This window comes from Echeneis naucrates, chromosome 14 (genome assembly GCF_900963305.1).
Source record: "Echeneis naucrates chromosome 14, fEcheNa1.1, whole genome shotgun sequence".
Classification (NCBI taxonomy): Eukaryota; Metazoa; Chordata; class Actinopteri; order Carangiformes; family Echeneidae; genus Echeneis; species Echeneis naucrates.
Genome location: NC_042524.1, coordinates 12,705,154 through 12,719,344, shown reverse-complemented (window position 1 = coordinate 12,719,344; position 14,191 = coordinate 12,705,154). Strand labels below are relative to the sequence as shown.

Sequence of the window (14,191 nt, the reverse complement as noted above, 5' to 3'; positions counted from 1 at the left end):
TCAAAACAATGCTAGATACTTGAAATGCTGGCTGGGCAGTTTCTGTGCCTCTGAACAAAAGTGATTTGAGTTTTTTCTGCTTAATTTTTTGCAAATACACCTCATGTCAGTATATATGCTGGTTCTCTCTCTCTCTCGCACACACACACACACACACACACACACACACCCTAACCCACAAAGGTACATCTGCACAGAGATGTACACTCATATACACTCAAACAAATAGACACATTCACCCTTTGCAATGTTTAGAAAAGTCTTTCCTTGTCACAGGCAATGCAAATATTTTCCAATAGACTTGCTATGAAATATTTCTTACTCAAACTATGCTACTTAGTAATCCTTATTATGATGCATAAAATAATGTGAGTATTTAATCAATGATTGTACAGTGAATATGTCATGCTGTAAACAAATGTACATTTGCACTTTTCAATGTATGTTTATTCTTTTTTTTTTATTCAATTGTACTTCCTTTTCTTTTTATATAGCTATGTGACGAGCGCTGCTTGAAAGTATAACAGGAAAACAGCAACTGGATGTTGCATGGTCACTTTAGGAATGAAATTTATGAAATATTTCATTTTAGATTTGAGAATAATTATTTCATTCCACCATATAAATGTATGTATCCTATCATGTTTGAGGTACAATTCCTTGGCTTTTCTGACAAACATTTCCAGACTAACTGGACTATAGTGTCCATCAGGGTGCAGGACTGGAGACGAAATGAGCCAGATGGAGCATGGCAAGCGGCAGTCAACCAAGTCAATGGTTTTTTAGCAAAAGAGATTGGCGGTCTCTTTAAGAGGCAACTAGATCCATGTGTATCAGCTACAGGTTTGGATTCTGCCATCCATAGCAACAACTATTTTGCTATACCTGAATTGTTAGCTAAATTGCTATACCTCCAGCTGCTGTGGGATAAGTGATATTTATATGTTTTATATTAAGAATTTGATTTGAGTATTCTGTTCCTACATGTTTTATTATGTGCAATAACCATCTAAAGGTATTTTAACTCTATGAGGCCAATTTCACGCCAGAAAATGTGATGCTGCAATCTGAATTTTTAATCTTTTCATTGGTCTTTTGACTTTGTTGCTTATGTTCAGTAAAAGATGCTCCGTGGACATGCTTAGTAGATGATATTCCAACTAGAGGGTACAAATGCAGTATAATAATTAGAAAAGGTACTGAAGATGAGCACTAAAGAAGTTAAAGCCACTGAGCAGATGGCGCCATTTTGATGCCAGATCTTATCAAGATAATTGGTTTCCAAGTTATTAAAGAAAAAAAAATGTTAACATGGAAAAAGTCCGTTTTAACTGCCAACACAGTAGTTTTTGGTTTTTCTTCATCATATTACATCAAAAGTAAAACTTTGTAGCAGACCTCTGGGCTTGACTTTATTAAGAAAGAAAGAAAAAAGAACAGGAAAGACATCTAAAGGCAGAAAAGACACAGCTTCAAGCCAGGGACCAAGAAAGGATAATGTGGTGAAAGTCATTAACCAGTCTAGCAAAGTATCAGCCTTATGTCGAAAAGGCCTGTGGTACCAAAGAAAAAACAAATCATCCTTCCTTGGCTGTGAGATGTGAAATATGATGTGGGTGCACTCTACAGGGAGATTATATTCCCGTTTATTATCTGACCAAAGAAAGAGCTCTGATACAAGATACATTGACAATGTTTGTAGACTCCAAAATCCAGCTTCAATCCTAAAACAGTGGTGTTTTATTCAGGATTTGATGTCTAGTGTCTCCAGGTCAGAAAAGTAACTCCTACTGACGGATCTAATCCAGCTCTAGGGACTAAATATTTTAACCCTAGCCAATCTTATCAAATGTATTCCTTTGCAAGCAGTGTTAAGAAGAGAAGGAAATGATTGCATGATGCAGCCAAGTGTATGTTCATATCACTCCCACTGACACTTTTGTTTATCATGTCACTGTTCCATCTCTTTGTCACATTAAGGCATCTGATTTTACTACACTCTATCATGCATGGTAAACAATAATGTGTACAGTTCCATGAGAGAGCTACGAACGTGTGGTAGAAAATTTGAGCAGAAGGCTGTTAACACAGATTGTCCTTTTAATTCTTTCATTTGTTTATCATACAGTTGACTTTATGGTTCTCAACTCAAAAAATGCAAGTTCTGTATAATGAACGCTGTTCCAAGGATTATAATAAAGATTATTTATAACCTTTGCCCGTGCTCAGTTATTGTTATTTAGTTATATATAGTCACAGATCTAGTGGCATAGTGGTTAGAGCTGTTGCCCCAGAATAAAAAGGTCATAAGTTTGATGGTGGTCTCCCTATGCATGTGTGGGTTTCCACTGGCTGATTGGGGACTCTCAATTGTTTGTAGGTCAGAGTGTGAGTGTGAGTGGTTGTTTCTGTGTGTTGTCCCTGTGATGTACTGGTGATCGGTCCAGGATGTACCCCGCCCTCGTCCAATGTCAGCTGGGATTGGCTCCAGTCCCCACCGCCCAAAAAAAAAAAGAAAAAAAGATCAGGTTGCTAGAATGGATCAAGTTAGGAAACTAGATTTGGGACTTGGATGTTGAATCACTATCCTTGGGTGAAAAAAATGGTCAAAGTAGGCCCGAGGGTGTGACATTATTGGGGGAAAACATCAATTACAAATTGAATGTTTCAGGATTTACTTACCAGTATTCCAGCAGGTTCATGGTTCATATTTTTTCTCATTCAGATACCATTCTCCATTTCAAGGTGTGCAGGAGAAACATTCTATATAACGCCTATTTTTTCTGCTTCATGCTACACGCTAGTTTGTTGAAAATAGGGACCCCTACGGATAAGAAATATATGCAATGGCTTCTTTAAAGAATGATTCCTAACCTTTGGAAACATCAGAGGTAGGAAAGGTGCTCTTACAACTAGCATTCACAAGTTCAACTCCTCATGTCAGACCTCAGTCAAGGTGAAGCTACTAAAGACGCCAGTGAAATTCTACGTCTAAATTTTACATTAGGTCAGATGTGTTGATAGATATCACTTTGGGATCTTCCACTCAGTGCCTACTCACAATAATCTTTTTATTTGTGTCACTGCCAAATGCAGTCTGGAAAAAATATTATGAACATCTCCTAAACAGTTTTTGTTGGTTTTGCTCAGGCTTTTACTTGGCATTACCTTAATTTATACTGACTGTAAACCTGCTGGATAATAAAAGGCCAACATCAGCTTGGCCATTTGAACATATAAATTAAGCTACTACTACCCTTTGGTTGTTTCCGGGTTGCTTTTTACCATTTCCGCTCCCAACACTCTTTCTTGGAGAACTATCTTGGTCTCTATCTCGTCTCTGATGTGGACCGGCATTTTCCCACAACACCCTGCTGCTGCCGTTGCTTTCACAAATGACGAAAATGGCGGACAACGCGTCGTCGGTAGGTTTTCGGAAGATGCTATTTTATTTTACCGATATTGACTCGTTTCAGGAGGGAAATTAACGCTCTGTTTTCCGACAGGTCGAGATTGTCGAGGGCTGTCGCCTACCCGTTCTCCGTAAAAACCAAGAACACGAGGACGAGTGGCGTAAGTATCATACGGTTGTTTTTCCAGTGCTAAGCTAATGCTAACGCTAAGTGTCGAGCCTCAGCTGTTGTGAACGGACATCCCGGCCTCTGGTTAAAGCGCCGTAAACACCAGGCTCACTGGAGCCAGTGCAGATGTACAGCGTCAACGAATGTGGATGCATTCTGTAAACAAATACAAATTTAAATCCCAAGAAGTAAATAAAATATTAAAGCTGGTGACTTGTATAAAAATACATTTTGTCAGGAAAGATGCCGCTAAGTACACCTGACTCCTGGTGTCTGGTTTTGATGATCAGGCTAAACAGCTGGCGGTCTGAATGTAGACTGATTTTAGTTTGGTTAAGTTTGGACCTTATTGCTGGTAGTTGAACCTGCGTATGTTGACAGGAGAAACGTTTTAGCGGCTTCATGCTAACCCAAAGCTGACAGGACACTTGATGTTATTGCTTAGCTTCAGAAAGCAGGCTGTGTCTGCATGTTTAAATACCTCAATAGCAACACTGCTCAGTGGCAATTTTAACTTCCCATTCAAATGGGTTTCAGTAGTTGCTTCAATGGCATTGACATGAATTGTTTCCCTTTTGAGTTAAAGCAGAAAGACTGGTATAGCAAAGACTGAGTGACTACTTGAGAAGATTAGTGTCTGTTTTCATCTTAGTTAAAAAGTTTAATCATTTATTATAGGGACCCTCTGGCACAGTATTAAAAACTAAAGACAAAATGTACACACTTTGTTTTGTTTTTTTTCCCCTCATGTTTAAGTCAAATCTGTGTTAAATTTTGTAATTAATGTTTCGTAAATAAATATTTGATACAGTAACAGTGGGGTTGTTTCAACGGATATTACATTTCCCTGAACTTAAAATGGCTTAGGGTTATTTAAATTTTTTTCAAATGCATTGAATTTTTTGAGACATTCAGTATACAGTAATTTATAACAGTTACATTTGACCAACTAATACTTAGCATTACTGCCTTGATTTAAATATTGAAGCCACAGCGTCAGTTGTTGTGGTGACATTTCTATAATGTAAATGGTCTCTGTTTTTCACACAGCATTGGCTGAAATATTGAGTGTGAAGGAAGTCTCTGGGAGAAAGCTCTACTATGTTCACTACATTGACTGTGAGTATATTGTCTTGTTTTTTTTTTTTTTGACACTTTGAGCTGTCTAACCATTTCTAAGACTGAATTAAGTAGCTCAAATATATAACAGCTAAGGTGTTTTTGCAATGAAAAATTGCTTGTGTTAAAAGTCAACAAGCGTCTGGATGAGTGGGTCACAGCGGACAGGCTGGACATGAAGAAGCTTCAGTTTCCTAAAAAAGAAGCTAAAACGCCAACTAAGAATGGTCTTCCTGGATCCCGTCCCAGTTCTCCAGAGAGAGAAGTGGTAAGCATAAACAGCCGTAACACCACTGATTCATCTCCACCGCCCCAAATGCAGGCAACTTTGGCAGCATCATTAAAGCATTTCTAGATTTTGAGTTTATATAATGTGAGCCGATGTATTGAATCCAAATGTCCAATTGTTTGCAAGCCAGAAACACTTGGCATAAGTGCAATATATCGGAAACAATTGATTTGCTCACTTAACAAATGTCAGTTAACCCCCTTCATTCTCTTCCTTTCTGTTCAATTCAGAGGAAGAGTCTAGATCTCAACCTACAATCTGCCACAGCTCCCTCCAGAGGCAAAACCCTTCCCACACCGGTACAACTTGAATTTAACCATTCCAGAAATGACTAAGACCTTGTTTAAACCTGGTGTTAACATGCATCTTGTATGATCATACAGCTGTCGGGCCATGCAGAACTGCATGGAAATCCAGATATAAACAACCATGTCACAATAAAAGAAGATGATGAGCCAGTCGTGCAGATCAAATCTGGAAGTGATTTAACACACAATGTATCCAAAAGTTTGTCAGGTGTACGTACTGGACTTGTCAAGCCCCATTTCAGCATCAAATCTTTAAAGGTAGCTGGCATGCTTTTTATATGTTGCAATCTCATGTATAGAACTGCTGAAGATTGATTGTTTTATGAACTTGGAATATCTGTTAACATGAATTGAAATGTGTAGGAATTATATATCCCAAAGCAGCTAATATAAGAAATGGTACAACAGAGAAGAAAGTGATTTTCTTTTGTTTGTTTTTTGTTTGTTTGTTTGTTTGTTTTTTTGAGGGGGTGGGGGTGAAAAGAAAACATAATATACTTTTGGAGAAATATATTTTGTTGAAATGCAATCCAGTGCCGTTGTATCTGGTCTTGCATCTTAATACCAGGTTTAAAAAGGGTACAATTTATATTGGACTAGTTTAACCTGGCTCTATTGATTTACAAACTGCTGGTAATTTAAAGATGGTACTCCTCTATGAACCAAGACTTAAGCACTCATATTTTAACAATTGATTGGTTATAATCTGATATTTTACCACATGCCTCTGGTCACAGTCTGGCTGCAATAAAATAAATATTGTCTGGGGAAAAATCTAATTCAGTTTTGTGTTTGTTTGTTCTTGTATTTAAAGAAAAATGTCTAACAATATTTGTCCACTGCAGAAAAGAAAAGTAGAGACCGTCCCCTTGGCAACTCAGGTATCCCCGGCCACCCCAGTGCCCTCCCTGCCAAGTTCAGCTGAAGCCTCTCAGGCATCTGTTTTTCCTGCTGTGAGGGAGACGAACACCTTTAAGTCTCGCGAAGACCATGAACAGCTCTCTTCACTCACAACAGTAAAGAGCAACCTCTTCGGTTTTTATGTGATTAAAATGAAATCTTTTGTCATTTGCTAATGATTAATTTTTCACTCCTGTCTAACAATAGAACGGCACTGCTCGAAGGCTCATCCCGTCTCAGCCCGGGAGGAAGAGGAAAGCCAATTGTGGGGGAACTGACGAGGTATGTAACTTTAGTATATTTCTTCTGTACACCTAAGTTATTATTATCTCCACTCCAAATGTCCAAATCTCATTTTTCATTTTGTAATGCATGATTTTATGCTTAATTTTGAGTTCTGCCAATTGAAATTAAATGTACAGAACACAAAGGCATCTCTCATGTCAATATTAAAAGCCAAAATCACAATACATACTGCATGTAGAACTCCTTTGTTCTTTACCAAAAGGATTAGTCTCTCACTGCTCTTACTAAAATTTTTATTGAAGTAAAAAATGTGTATCACATAAATACATTGTCATCCTTTAGTTAAACTTTATTTAGGCAAATGTTCCTCCCATTGAATTTATCATTCTCTTCTTTATAAAACCACCTTTGGGAAAAATCCACATATACATTTATGTTGACAACATTTCGCAATTAATATTTCATGAAATTTTATGAATATTTTTAAGGGTTTCGTTTATCATGAGGTACAAAGCACGGCATCACAGTTAGGCTCTTGATTAATTTTAATTACATTTGGAATCTTACCATTCACACTACCAAAGGCTGGGAATACATTTCATGATTTTTTTATTTTTTTTACATCTAGTCTTTTAATGGTTATCTTCTGAGAATCCGATCTTGTGTGTTTTTCTTTTCTGAGGTTTGGTTGATTTCTGTTCACCTTTTTTGATGTTCAGTACTGTGATTAAATTAAATACTTTAATTTGTACATTGAGGAGTTTTTATGACTTTTCATGATGAGTCATTTACGATTGTAATACAACCTATAAATCATCTACTCAAAATTCAAGTTATTATATGAATAGCCATATAAATTTGTAATCTATTTCAAAATAAACATGATCTTAGTATATAAACAATCTCAAATTTATTTATCTGTTTTTGAGAGGCTGCTGGCATAATCTAGTTGAGAAAGGCAGGTATACACACTGGGGGGGGGGGGGGGGGGGGGGATATATATATATATATATATATATATATATATATATTTTATTTATTTTTTTTTTTTGTATTTTACGATATTTTTATATATATATATATATATATATATATATATATATTGAATTTTTTTTAACATCTTCTCTTTTTTTTTTTTTTTTTTTTTTTTTTTTTTATTTTGGACTGTGCAGGTCCGAGTTTGTATCTACTATCTTTAATAGTTTAGCTACTGGTTCGGGAGTTTCTGCAGCTGACCCTATATTCTTACATCATCCCTAACAGTGGCCACTTGTTTATCATGTGAAATGAATAGTCTGCCAGATACATTTGAAACAATTAACATAATATCTCCTCTTTTCTATTCTCTTCTCATTCTTCATTTCTATGACATTTCTATCGCTGCCTATGATTGCCAGTATTGCTGGTTGGCTACGGCCCTGAAATTTATTAAAACTTAAATTATTACACTGAAGTGCTTTCAGTCTGACCCCACAACCAAACAGTTTGGGTTAAATAAGAATCATTTTATTCCCCTTTTTAGTTTCCAAAAGCCCGTGTTTTTGTGTCTTTTTCTGCTAGATGATAAAGGTTTTGCAGTATAACAACCCTCAAAGTGCCAGTGTCTTTCTTCCACCACCAGAGGTCTGTTTTATTTCCTATTATTGCCCGTTGATTGTGTGTTGGTGTCGAAATTCAGGTGTGCCATAGTGGGTCCAATAAAATAGAGGTGTTGCTTACCTCAGACCCAAGTTTACTCTTTTTGTGACATTCAAACACTGTGATTATCCGACTTACTTACAGAAATCTACGTGTAAAACGCAACAAAAAAAATAGAATACAGTGCTCCATTTAATTAAGCAGTTCTTTTGTTCAAACACATTTTGTATATTTTTAAAAACAGTTGCAGCAGTAGGGTCTAATTTCTACATTTTTTACCACCAGGATTCTCAGGACAGTTCGGATGGCATCCCATCTGCTCCCCGCATGACAGGCAGTCTGGTGTCAGACCGCAGCCATGACGACATCGTCACCCGGATGAAAAACATAGAGTGTATAGAGCTAGGGCGTCACAGACTAAAGCCCTGGTACTTCTCGCCATACCCACAGGAGCTCACCACATTGCCCATCCTTTACCTCTGTGAATTCTGTCTCAAGTACCTGAAAAGCCTTAAGTGTCTCCAGAGGCATTTGGTAAGAATCCTCAGTAGGTCAAAGTCTTAAGATCTCAATCTCTGGTTGTTTATATTCTTATCTTCTTGTGTGTCTTATCATCTTTGACAGACCAAATGCAATCTGAGACATCCTCCGGGCAACGAAATCTACCGCAAAGGCACCATCTCTTTCTTCGAGATTGATGGCAGAAAAAACAAAGTCAGTGAGAGGAAATGCTTTTCTTAACAGTTTTAAATTGATTAATTTTTAAAAAATATTTTTCATTAAAAAATGTCTGTAATCTTTTCCAGACCTATTCCCAGAACCTATGTTTACTTGCTAAGTGCTTCCTGGATCACAAAACCTTGTACTATGACACAGACCCTTTCCTCTTCTATGTAATGACGGAGTACGACTCTAAAGGCTTTCACATAGTGGGGTATTTCTCTAAGGTACACACATTATGCAAATAATGTTGAACTGGTACAGTTTGTATCTATCCTTACAGCTCTATTTAATCAGGGAGTCCTTCAAACTAATGTAAAATTTGTATCTTCTGAATGCAGGAAAAAGAGTCAACTGAAGATTATAACGTTGCCTGTATCCTGACCCTGCCTCCTTACCAGCGGAGAGGTTATGGCAAACTGCTCATTGAGTTCAGTAAGTGTGGTATCCTGTAATTTGGTAAATTTGTATTTTACGATATTTTTAACATTTTTGTGTTTTTATCTCACTTGTTGTAATGATGTGCTCACTTTTTGTATTTGTCAGGTTATGAGTTGTCCAAGGTTGAAGGGAAGACAGGAACGCCTGAGAAGCCACTTTCTGACCTTGGTCTTTTGTCCTATCGCTCCTACTGGTCCCAGACCATCTTAGAAATTCTCATGGACCTAAAACCTGACAATGGAGAAAGGCCCCAGATTACCATCAAGTATGTGATTTGTCATTTCATCTCAACTTTAATTCAACTCCCAACAATCATTTCCACAGCAGAAATTAAATAGTTCAAACTATAGTTCTATATATAACTTTTTTGTGCCCTCAGTGAGATCAGCGAGATCACAAGTGTAAAGAAGGAGGATGTCATTTCAACACTTCAGTACCTCAACTTAATCAACTATTACAAGGTGAGAAATCCGCAACATGTGTATATTGATTTCTGAACAATGCTAGTGTTTAGTAAATTTAATGAAAATAAAAAAGGACCAAAGTTTAACTGCGGCCTGCTCTGCATAGAAATTCTTCATTCTGAGAGAAACATTTTATTTATTGTAAATAAGTACATTTATACAATATCAAATATTCAATATTTTTTCCCAAACATTTATTGAAAAACCAAAAGCAATATAACCCTGGCAGCAGTTTAAATACAGAAATATGCAGCAAAGGCATGTTACCCACAGACCTGCAAATGAAAGGGCATAAAACAATTCAATGATACTTGTACGTTTTTAGTGATGATTGAAGTTGGACAGCTCTTTTTAAACTCTTAAGACTGCACACATCATCAAAAAACAAACAGCCACAGTTAGACCTTTTTTGTTTAAGTCTTCATAAACACCACTATTCTTCCCATAAAGTGGGTTAAAAAATATATCCACATCTCCCACAATATATGTAAATGTTTTGCAAAAGTTTCCCCTATCTTAGTGTATGATGAACCTAGACTCACTAAATCCATTTCCTGGAGCTGGTTCCCACTGCTGCTTCCCACAGCCCATAATCACATTCAAAAGACAAGTTTGGAAAATTTGACTTATTTTGCTTAGAAGATGTTAGATAAAGAAAAAGAAAAAACTTCCTTCACTGATGAAACTGACACTGTGTACCCCCACTTGGCATGTAGTATGCTGCAGAGAATGTGAATTGACTTTGTGTCTCTTGAATCTAGGGTCAGTATATCCTGACTCTTTCAGAGGACATTGTGGAGGGGCATGAAAGAGCAATGCAGAAGAGACACTTGCGCATAGATCCTAAATGCCTTCACTTCACACCCAAAGACTGGAGCAAGAGGGGCAAGTGGTAGAGTCCCTGCCCGGTTGATATGAAACCCTCCCCAACTGCAAGATCACACACTTGGAGCATGTGGTTGGTTAGATACAGATTTCAACTCGTCTTATCCAGACTCTCCCCCCAGATGTGTTTATTGTGAAAATATATATGAAAAACAAACTTTGAGACAAAAAATCTTCAGAAACAAAAACCTACTAGGCAAAAGAGGTTTAAGACCTAAACAGTGTGTTCAACGATGACTGTGGTATCTGTTTGATAATGTAAATCATTTCCTAAAATGGCAAATGTACAGAAAACCTGATATAAACAAGATGATGTACAGATGATTTCTTGGTAAGAGACAAAGGACAGCAGCAGAAATCTTTCTTTTACTTTGCAATGACTTTGGCCATTGCATACTTAACTACGTTTTAAGTCTATAGTCTTTATATCTGCCATAAAAGAACAATTACAATATAGAGTTCTCATTCAACTGAAATTCAAGGCAGCAGTATTGATGAAGAACGTACTACACTTGTAGCACTCATTAGAAAATGCATGTCTAAACAACGCTCAAATGTAGTCATCACCTGTATATTCATCTTTTGAGTGTTAAAAGGGAAAGATGTAAGAAATAACAATTCAATTCTTTTTGGGATTAGATATCTGCCAATTCAAACTGTCATTCAGGACACAGATAATAATGTTCTGCTCTTTGTCATTCTCCCAGAGTGCCTCAACCAACTAGGAGAACAGACATGTTTAAGTGGTTCCCTACTGTAGGTGTCAGGTTATTTTATTGTTGAATATGGCTGACGTAGTGTATATATATTTAAATAAAAACCCAGAACTATTTGGACATAGAATCAAGACCTTCAGCGATAGTGTCAACATGGACAGTTTGATTGTTGCTTTCAGCAATAGTAGCACTGCTTTTGTTTTCTGTTTTTCTGTTCCCCCTGGAGTTTTTCAGAGTCCCATCATAATCATCTGTACAGTGTGCAATGTGACAAATCAGTTTTAGTTTAACATGTTTCAAGTAACTGTACATACTGAACTTGATTGTTAAAAAAAAAAAAAACTCCAAAAAAACAAAACAAAAGAAGCCATGTTGAACTGTTAGAGGAATGTAAATTTTGTGTACAGTTTTTTTTTTTTTGTTTTTGTTTTTTTTAACTTGATGTAAACTACCATGTGTCACAATATTAACATGTAAAGACCTCAAGGTTGATATCTTACTTTCAGTTTGTGTTTTTACGTTTACATGTCAAAAATTGTTGAATTTAGCTTGTTGAAATTATTTAGCATATCTTTATGTGAAACACAGTTGAAAGTATGATTTGAACATTTGATATAAAAAGCTTGTCAAATTGATTAAAAAAAAAAATCTTAAAAATCTGGAATGTCTCAGTATGTGTGACTTTAAAAGTGAGTCTTTCTCCCCTTAGTATACAGTATTTTTACTGGTAGAGAGCAAGAGAGCCAGTGTCAGCAGTTTTCATCAGTGAAGTTTGATGGATGTCGGTAACACAATGTAACAGTTTATTCAAATCAGATATGTAGAAATAAAGAGGTGTGTTAAAACAAACTGACTGCTCACACAGGACATATACAGGACATATAAAATAATAGATGCACTATAGATGCAATACCAGTGAAAGATTTGGACACGTTTGTCCAAACTTTTGAGATATATATATATATATATATATATATATATATATATATATATATATATATATATATGAATCAATGCATTACAATGAGCTGTTTAATACTGAGCACTGGTCTAGGAGGCTGTCCCCCAGGTGGCAGCATTAAAAAGAGATCTCTCAAACTGCATCAAATTGAAGTAAACCACTGAAGATCAGAGATGAGTCTTACACAGCATGTAACAGTGCAAACCTAGTGCTGTGACTAGATAACAGGATTTAACAAACCTGAACAACAACTGGACACATGCACTGAATCAAATGTGGTCCTGATGAAATGACTGGAAACACGATCCAAGTCTGAAGTGTTAGTAACATGATGGCACTCTGTCCTCCGCTGGCTCAATGCTGCCAAGCTTTAATTCACAGCACCCCTGCCTTTTCTGCTGCTGACATAAGGTTATTTCTCTCAAAACACTTTCTGTCTGCAGTAACACATTTCCTCACCAGTGATCTGCTTGATGTTTAACTTCAGCAACTCAGGATTCAGGTTTTCAGTCCTTCCACTCTGGCATCTTCCCCAAACAGTCAATCAGTGGATGAATTTATCAGTCACTCGAAAGAACAGTGATTAACCTAGATATTTTTAATAATCATTGTTTCAGACAAAAATCCAAGCTATTCCCACATTTCAGCTTCAAGATGAGTCGATTGAATAGCTGCTTTTATTTTAAAAATTATGCTGATTTTGATTCTGTTTCAGGAAGACAAACACTAGAGGAGCAACTCCCAAAGTGGACCATGGAAGGAAATAATTGGTAGCATTAATGGGAATTGCAGGTGAGTTGTAGCTGAGGTGGGAAGAATATTGAGCTATGGTACAAATCATTGCTGAAAACTATAATGGCATTAGCATTTTGCGTGTATATTTGGCTTGAACTTTAAGACTAATTGTTAGTCCAGAAATTTGAGGGGCTGGAGAGCAGATTCTCTGTCATTGTTTCAGTGAGCCGGCATGTGTGTTATGATTCATAATATGTGATGAGTAGCAACACTTTGGAAAGCAAAGAGTTTCTCTGCAGAGCTGTCTTCATTATGGGTGCCCCAGTGGGCCATTTCCACATGGTGTCACTGTAGCACTGGTTGCTGTGGCACTTCCTCATTCCCAAAATGACCTCTAGTGTGATTTATAGGTGATTTGTGATGGTCTGAGCTTTCTAAAATGTTGGTCATACCTCAGTCGACACGTATAGATATGCTTATTATGATTCCTCTGTAAATCATATAATATGCAGATAGGATCTGCACATTAATTGAATTGGATTTTATATTTTTATTCATTCAGACTCCATATTATCAGCTGAAAAATACTATATGTATACTTGGTTTGAATATTGGAGATTACAAATTGAATGTGAGATAATGAATACTGAGACATTTGTGTCTGCTTCTTTTACTCATCTCAGATTAGAAGTCTGCACACTGGAGGAGGCTGCAAAGGACAAAAGCACCTCCTGATCACTGATGAACACTCACTGAGGCCTGCTTGTTTGTAAGAAAACTGTTCAGCTATACTATCAACTCGAGCCTCTGTTTTTATTTTTCTTATCTGTTCAAGACACACATCACCAGCAACGCAGGCTTCTCCTCCTCCTCCTCCTCCTCCTCCTCCCCCCCGCCCCTCACCCAGCCCAGAGCCGCTGACCTGGTAACACACACAGCCATATGGTATGTCCAGGATGAGACTCCATCCAGTAATTAGGGGGATGGTGCCGGACACTGAGCTCTGCTGCATTGGAAGCATCAAGCGAGATGAGTCGCCCTTTCCTTTCCTGAGCATCATTACAGAGTTTATCCAAATTCGCAGGTATGTGTTTTGGAAGACAGCGCTGTGGGTAATGGGGAAGGAAAAGGCGAGCTGTGTTGTTATCCTCCTGCACTATCATTGTTCTTAAGCAGGTTGATTGTTTG

The 14,191-nt window shown here is 37.1% G+C and overlaps 1 protein-coding gene across 4 annotated transcripts; it reads left to right on the top strand.

Moving 5' to 3' along the window:
- Positions 1-1,895: 1,895 nt before the first annotated feature.
- On the top strand, positions 1,896-11,720 carry LOC115053955 (histone acetyltransferase KAT5). Of its 4 annotated transcripts, XM_029518860.1 has the most exons (16): positions 3,396-3,425; positions 3,507-3,573; positions 4,632-4,700; positions 4,832-4,968; positions 5,220-5,288; positions 5,373-5,555; positions 6,143-6,313; positions 6,405-6,479; positions 8,004-8,066; positions 8,367-8,615; positions 8,706-8,795; positions 8,888-9,028; positions 9,143-9,236; positions 9,348-9,507; positions 9,622-9,703; positions 10,468-11,720. In XM_029518860.1, exons 1-16 carry the CDS (start codon positions 3,396-3,398, stop codon positions 10,600-10,602), a joined length of 1,815 nt encoding a protein of 604 aa, XP_029374720.1. In that variant the 3' UTR covers positions 10,603-11,720. The 4 variants fall into 4 exon arrangements, with proteins under 4 accessions (XP_029374723.1, XP_029374720.1, XP_029374722.1 ...); XM_029518863.1 differs by lacking the exons at positions 3,396-3,425; positions 5,373-5,555 and adding an exon at positions 1,896-1,910; XM_029518862.1 differs by lacking the exon at positions 5,373-5,555.
- Positions 11,721-14,191: the final 2,471 nt, after the last annotated feature.